The sequence below is a fragment of the Lipotes vexillifer genome, unplaced genomic scaffold (assembly GCF_000442215.2).
Source record: "Lipotes vexillifer unplaced genomic scaffold, Lipotes_vexillifer_v1.1 scaffold505, whole genome shotgun sequence".
NCBI lineage: Eukaryota > Metazoa > Chordata > Mammalia > Artiodactyla > Lipotidae > Lipotes > Lipotes vexillifer.
The window spans coordinates 1,640,818-1,648,751 of NW_006785581.1; the positions used below are offsets into that span (position 1 = coordinate 1,640,818).

Sequence of the window (7,934 nt, forward strand, 5' to 3'; positions counted from 1 at the left end):
TGCGGTACACGGGCCTCTCACTGCTGTGGCCTCTCCCGTTGTGGAGCACAGGCTCCGGACGCGCAGGCTCAGCGGCCACGGCTCACGGGCCCAGCCGCTCCGCGGCATGTGGGATCTTCCCGGACCGGGGCACGAACCGTGTCCCCTGCATCGGCAGGCGGACTCTCAACCACTGCACCACCAGGGAAACCCAAGTTGGCAGTTCTGAAATGGCAAATTTCCTCTCTACTTAGAAATGAAAAGCCAATTGTCATTTCAAATTAGCAAGTGTTGCTTTATCTTTCGGGGCCAATCTTAACCACAAGCTTATGTGGGACTCAGGCTAGAAGGAGGTGCTATGTCTGTATCGAGGTTCTGCCACGTGTCGAGGTTCTTAGTGTACACGTGCTGTGATTACGGAGACGTCGCCTGAATTCACCATCACTCAAGACTGAGGCAAGCTGCCCCGGTGTGTTTGTTTTGTCCTGTTTCTGGTTGCTGCTGTCTTTGCTCTCTCAACTCACCGATCAGTGGAGAGTTCCCTCCAATGTTAGGTTGAGTAGATGCTTTCCTGCTGGACTTTTAGTGACAGAGGCTTGCAGAGAAAGAAAAATGCCAGGATAATGGAAAACACCTGGGTGTTCATAGCCTCACAGCGATCCTGCAAGGAATGTCCTCTTCTCTCTTTTTCTCCTGTCTAGTAAATGCTTATTCATCTTTTTTGACTCAGGCTCAAAGTTACGTCCTGTACGATGTCATCCCCAGCCTCCCCGGGTCCCTTCCTTCCTTCTTTTATGCATTGCCCTACTCTGTTTTCACCAAGTAACTGTCTTGCTTATATAGCTGTCCTGGATGCCAGAAACGGTTTTTACCTTTTTGCCGATACCTGGCACAGCGTCAACACAGGTGTATGTTTGTTGACATTGAAAATCACCACCCTCCTCACCCTGTAAGTCAGGGAAAATGGAAATGACGTTTCTTCTCCATTAGGCAGAGAAGAGCTTGTGAACACCCTCGTTTAATTTCCTCCGTTCTTCAGCCTCCTCCCTTCACCTAACACGTTTCTACTGATGCTTCCTCATCACATCAGCAGTTTTAGTGTTTCTTGAAAATTGACTAGGTCGAGCTATTTCATCCTAGTGGGGAAGGAAAGGAAATAAGGTAAGGAACATGAAACAAGGTTATGATAAGCGATACAAGGAAATAATTGTCCACAATACATACACTATGATAAGTGGTATGAAGGAAGTCACCAAAGTGGCATTTTAGGCATTAATGGGGGCCCTGTTGGAGGGAGTGACCAGGAGGTTGCATTTGCAGTGAGAGCTGGAGGAGAAGGCAGAGGTGGGCAAGAGGCAATTTGTGTGTGACTGTGCAGGCCATGCGGAAGAGCCTGATTTTATCCTGGGAGCGATGGGAAGCCACTGGAGGGTTTTAGGCAAGAGATGAAAATGATCCTGATTTCTGCCTTAAGAAGGGCACTTGGGCTGCTGTGTGGAGGATGGAGAAGGGAAGGTAACACGGAGACCAGTGAGGATGCAGTTGGAGAGATGATGGCAGCTGGGACAGGAGTTTGAAGAGTAGAGCTGGGAAGAAATGGACAGATGCCAGACATGGGAGCCCTCATGACATGCTCTCGCATTGAATATGGAGCGTGTAGGAAAAGAAAAAATTGAGGACAATTTCTGGTTTTTTGGCCTGAGGAAGTGGGTGGTTCCATTTGCTAAGACTGGGAACTCTAGGAGATGAGAGAGGGTTGGGGGAGAGAACAAGAGCTCAGTGGGCGAATACAACTTGGTGTTAGATATTCAGATACTGAATATGCAGATAGTCAGAAGGATACTGCATCTATGAGTCTGTTACTTAAGGGAGAGGTTGAGGTTGCAGATATAAGTTTGGGGGTCATTGGCCCTCTGGCTTGATGATATTCCCCCAGGGAGAATTGAATGAGAGGTGAGGATACCCATAACTGATCTGATATTAACTCCCCTAGTAGGCATTGCTGATCAATCATGGCCCTCTTTGCATTGGGCCTAAACTTCAGAATCCTCGAATGAGCTCCCTGGGCAGCCACCGACAATCAGTTGATTCCTAATTGATGGGTAAAGTAGCAAACAGGAAAAAAAAGTAAACGACAAAGTTAATCTCAAGAACCAAGTGTTTTTTTTCCTGGCACTAAATTCTAGGTGAAATATATTATGAGGCTCTTTGCCCAGTAGTAGTAGTAATAAAAATAACATTAACAAACATTGGCTAATGATCTCTAGTTTACAAAGTGATTTGTTCATACATTTAATTGGTTTTGAATAGCATCCTGGAGAGTCTTCGGCTAGGATTCTGTAGAAGGCATAAAAGCATTCCCTAAGTGGCTGTCTCTTATCTCAGCCCTGGACAAAAGCTGACGGCACGACACTTAGTAGTAAAGTAGTGAAAGCCTTTCTTTGGGCAGAAAGGCAAATGTCATTGAGGTAGGTTTTCTGTGGGTACAGTGTTCTTGGGTTGGGTCCCTCCTTGGAAGAGGACCAACCTTGCTTCCCACTGTGCAGAGCCTAGACTTGAACAGCTGGAAGACTGGTGTTCTGTGCTGCAAACTTGAAACAGCAGTGTACAGAATTATAGGAGATAAAGCTGGGGAGGCCCTGAGAAATCACCTAGTCCAACCCCCTCATTTTGCAGATGAGAAGACTGAGGCCTGAGGTCAAGAATTCAAGGATTTCTTTTTGTTAAAAACCACCCTTCAGGATGAGGTTCTTCAAGGTCTGAATACAAGTCTGTGATGTTGCTTGGGCCATGCAGCCTTTGGAGTTCTATGTTTTTCTTTTTAAAATTTTTTTATACAATTTTTAAAGGTTACTTTCCATTTACAGTTATTACAAAATATTGGCTATAGTCTCTGTGTTGTACAATACATCCTTGAGCCTGTCTTACGCTCAATAGCTTGTACCTCCCACTGCCCCACCCCTATGGACTCCCCACTTGTAACCACTAGTTCTCTGTATCTGTGAGTCTGCTTCTTTTTGGTTATATTCACTAGTTGGTTGTTTTTTTTAGATTCCACATATAAGTGATATCATACATTGTCTTTGTCTGACTTATTTTAATTTAGCATAATTCCCTGCAAGTCCGTCTGTGTTGCTGCAAATGGCAATATCTCATTCTTTTTTATGGCTGAGTAGGATTCCATGGTGTATATATATACCACAGCTTCTTTATCCATTCTTCTGTCAGTGGACACTTAGGTTGTTTCCGTATCTTGGCTATTGTAGATAATGCAGTTCTATGTTTTTCAAAGCTTCCTCGGGCAGTCCTGGAGAAATACCCAAGTAGTTACCATACTGTCAGAGGACGTGGTGAGGGCATGAGAGAAGGCCACCAAACACGTCTTTGGTGTTCATTTGTCATCCTCTGAATAGTTTTCTCTAATTCAGCTCCCTTGGTGCCCACTTTCTGCTGCCAGAAAGTATAGTGTAAAATAGTGATGTAATGCCCAGTTTATCATGACAAGGGTGAGCCTGAAATGAGGGATGCCTCTCATTATGCGGATGTTGCAGAAAGAAAGATTTCTGTCCAGTAGCAGGATTAGCTGGACTCGCACACCTCTAGGCCTGCTGAATTGGCCTCAACTTTAATAAACATTTCGTGAGGACAGTCATCCACTGAATGTTTACAGAGGAATTCCAGGCACGCTGATGGATTATGAGCATGCCTTGTATTTATCCTTTAAGCAAAAGCAGAGTTGTCTGGCATTATTAGCTCTAGTAAATCTCTTCTGGGTACAAGGCAAGGACAGGTTTCCCTAGATGCATTGTGGAGAGAAAGAAGCTGAGGCCACGGGAAAAGGGAAATTAGAGACTGCTGAGTGGCACTGGATCCTGTTAGACTCAGGATTCTCTGAATTTTGGACCCCATTTATCAGACTGCCTCTCACCTTATTTTCAGCAGCTTAATCTGTTTGCAGCAGGCCAGATTGCTCCGTGTCCCATCACAATTCCTGTCAGAAAATCACCGGCTGGCCAATTGTGAACTTGTCAAAGTGACAAGCAGGCACGGTGGCTGAGATGGCATTTCCAGGCCTTGCCTGGAATGCGTGCAGCCGTGTGGAGTGGTGGGTGGCGCCTGAAAACGGAAAACTACTGACAAGAGGGGAAAAGGGAGAATGTACCGTGGACCCTCTGACAAGGCATTTTTAACCGTGCATCCTTTCTCCTTTTCCTTCTCCTATTCCCTCTCCTCTTTTCCCGTCTGTATTTCTTCTTTCCTTTCTCTCCTTCTCCATTTCCTCTTCTTTCTCCCTTCTGTTCCTTCTTGACTCCTAGATATAGAAAGAGAGATCCACGCAGCCCCTCATGTGAGTGACAAATTAGTTCAGCTGTTCCGGAATAAGAGCGAATTCACCTTTCTGGCCACTGTACAGCAGAAGCCATCCAGTTCAGGAGTGATACTGTCCATTCGAGAACTGGAACGCAGGTAAGAGAGAGCTTTCTACTTCTCAAAAAAATCTACCTAGCATTCATGGGCTCTACAAAATGCCTTGGAATTTAGAGGGTGGAGCTCCAGGAAAATGTTCGGCTTGCTGAAGCCTCGTGACTGTTGAACACATTCATGGACTTACTTTGCCTTAAGATGTCTCTCTCACCTATTTTCTATCTCCTGGTAGACTTTGCTCATATAAAACCACATGCTCTCCATCGGATTTAGGCCATCAAGCAAGTTATATTTACCAAGAACCTCCAATAAGCCTTCATTGTGTTTATTTTATGCAAGAACTGTGCTTGACGCTGGGAATATTAAGGTGAATAATACAGAGTGTTTATTCTAAGGATCACATCACACAAGCTAGTAGGGAATATGGGCAAATGAATGTCACGAAGAATTGTAGATGCAGTGCTGGAAGCTTGTGTTTAGGGAACTAAAGGTAGTAGGCAATTCTGCTAAGCTTTGTAGTAAGCCAAGAAAGGGTTCAGAGAGGATGATAACTGTATAAGGAAATCAAGTGAGTAGATATTTGACAGGCTGAATGGGAAGGAGTAAGGAATAGGAAGAAAAACATTCAAGGAAGAGGTTGTGATGATTTGGGGAAGGAACAGGCAAGTGGGTAAGTAGATGACACATGAAGTGTGTGGGGCAGGGGCTGAGGTGTTTGAGGCAGGCAGAGGTAGGTGGTATTATAGAGGCAGGCGGAAACCAGATCATTCCAAAGCTCTGATGCTGTGTTGAAAAACTTGGACTAAAGTCCCCGTAGATGATGGGGAACTACATAATGGTTTTAAGTTTGAGAAAGGTCACTCTTTTTGGGAGTTCAAAGTAATTATTAGATACTCTAAGACAAGGGTATAAGGTCCTTTCTGGGATATACTGGTGAGCTGTGGCAAAGCAGAAGGTGAGGGGAAAGATTGTGTCCACGAACCTCCATTCCCTGAGAGCCCCTCTGTTGACCCCTGTAAGCGTGCTGGAAGCCTTCTCCCCAGGCCAAATCTCCTGGACAAGCAAACAGATCTCTTTCTCAGAGAGACTGGCGGTATTTCAGTCTGCTGTCTGTGTAGTGCCCTGGGGGTGATAGGCTGCCAAGGACTGTCTCTTCGACTGTTTCGGTCCCATGGGACCCAGGAGCTGGGCTCCAGAGCCAGGCAATCAAGGGTGTCCCTTGGGTGGCAGCTCTAAAAACCAGGGCACCGGATGGTATACAAGCTCCCTTCTGGGAGATACTGACCCTCTGGAGTTTGCAGAGAGAGAACGTCACGGCTGCCAGTCTTCCTTCTGGAGGGTGTCCCAGCAGGTTCCTGGATGTGTGTGTTAGATTAGATGCCTGCCCCTCAGGCCAATGCTTTATTGTAAGCAAATGAGCCTCTTTCACTTGAAGTCTGGGCACCAGAGGCTTCCTCTGATCTGGGCCCCGAGCTGGGTGAGTCCCAGTGTGTGAACTCTTTTCTCAGGTCATTACAGCCTTTTGGGTCTTGTGGACACGAGCCCCTTTGGTTTTCGCAGCTAGACGTTGTGGAGGATTGTCTCTTAGGTGCAGGTGTTAAGAGTTGGGGTGCCTGATGTGGGGCTCAAACTCTTTGCTCCTTAAGGAGAAGCTCTGGGTTTTAAGTTCCCTACTGACTCTGGGTCTCAGAACTGGGGCTGGGGTTTACAGTGAGATTGTATCTCACCCTATCCTATCTGCTTCGATGCAGTTTTTTTTTTTTCTCTCATTTGTCCCATGTGCTCAGCCAGCCTTTAGGTTTTCTCCAGAGGAAAATGTTCCATAGGTAGCTGTAGACTTAGTGTGGAGGACCAGGTGCACTCAGGATCTACCTTTGTCACCATCCTGAACTGGAACCTCCCAGCCAATTTTATTTTTATTTATTTATTTTTGGCCACGTTGGGTCTTCGTTGCTGTGCGCGGGCTTTTCTCTAGTTGCAGCGAGCGGGGCTACTCTTCGTTGCGGCGTGCGGGCTTCTCATTGCCATGGCTTCTCTTGTTGTGGAGCACGGGCTCTAAGTGCACGGGCTTCAGTAGTGGCGGCACGTGGGCTCAGTAGTTGCGGCACGCGGGTTCAGTAGTTGAGGCGGACGGGCTTAGTTGCTCTGTGACGTGCAGGATCTTCCTGGACCAGGGATCGAACCTGTGTTCCTTCATTGGCAGGCAGATTCTTAACCACTGCACCACCAGGGGAGTCTCCCAGACAATTTTAATTGAATACCAATTTTATATTAATCCATTGAAAATACCTATGAAGCACCTACTCTGTTCTAAGTGCTATGCCAGTTTTTGTGGGGAAGTGAAAGAAACAAAATCTAACGAGTCTGGCAATGTGGGAAGCAAGGCATGACCACGTAAAAAACTGAAGAATAAAAAAGAGCTATTAATAGAGAAGTAATAGACTGGAGTTACTAGGCAGTGTGTAGCTAACTTCAAAATTATGTGGCTCCCCAAACTTACCCCTGTACCCCTCCCTCCCCCCGCAGGGGTGGACAGCAGTGGCAGAACACTGGCCCCCCCCCCCCCAAGCCCACAGAACAGTCACTGCCTAAGCAGAGGGTGGCAACTGGGGAAAGACAAGTGGGCCCTGGGCACCAGGAGCAACTGGGCCAGGGGCTGAGAACTGGTCCCAGGGAGGTGGTAGGTGGTAGGTGGTGGGAGGGAGCTGCACATGAATGGAGGCTCCAAGGGCCCAGCGCGTGCTCTACTGTCCCATCGGACTTCACTGACAAAACCCAAAGTCAAAGGTAAAATTACCGAGAATTTCAAGATGGTGACTGCAGAGCATTAAACCCCAAGTGTGGGTCCCTCCTGACGGCAGGATCCTGTGCAAATGCACTGGTCACATGCCCATGAAGCCAGCCCTACCTTGACCTTGCAGCAGACATGGTGGTGGTCTGCCCTGACCCCCTCACATCTCTTGTGTAGGTTCTGTGTGCCCTTCACCTGGCTCCTATGGGCTTTGCTCCTGAAGGTCGACACCTTACAACTTGCCTCAGAGCACTGACCCTCAGCCTGTATAGCCCCTTCACCCTACTACACTGAGAGTGGAAGTGTCTAGGAGTTCACTTCCTCCCCAGGCAGCCTGGAGTCAACGATTGACTCATGAGTGTGGGAGTATGGAAGCCTAGTTCCCTGGCCTTCGATGCCCGGAGGCCAGTCAGGCTCTGAGGCTTCATTCATCCCCCAGAGCAACCAGGGATCAGGCTGAGTCTGGGACTTTCTTCCCTCCCTCCCTCCCTCTCCTGGGAGCACTTCCTTAGGAAATCACTTGCTCTCAAATCTCGTCAGGGTCACTACTGGGGAACCAGAGTTCAGATAAACCTTCCCTTTTACTACTTTTTGATATATCAACCTAGATAGGTAAACTGAGGCAAAAATGATATAAAGGTGTTAAGTTCACTGAGTTCAGTACATTAAATTGGTGGTTAAGGAAGACCACGTAGAAGGGAGACTCCTGAACAGGTAGACTTCTGCAGGCGAGGGAAAG

At 47.2% G+C, this 7,934-nt stretch overlaps 1 protein-coding gene across 3 annotated transcripts in view; it reads left to right on the forward strand.

The window, feature by feature from the left end:
- Positions 1-7,934, forward strand: part of NELL1 (neural EGFL like 1) — an 881,356-nt gene that overhangs the window by 69,990 nt on the left and 803,432 nt on the right. For all 3 annotated transcript variants that reach the window (XM_007457631.1, XM_007457632.1, XM_007457633.1), the window contains exon 3: positions 4,296-4,446. In XM_007457631.1, coding sequence (XP_007457693.1) covers positions 4,296-4,446 — 151 coding nt within the window. The remainder of the gene's footprint in view (positions 1-4,295; positions 4,447-7,934) is intronic.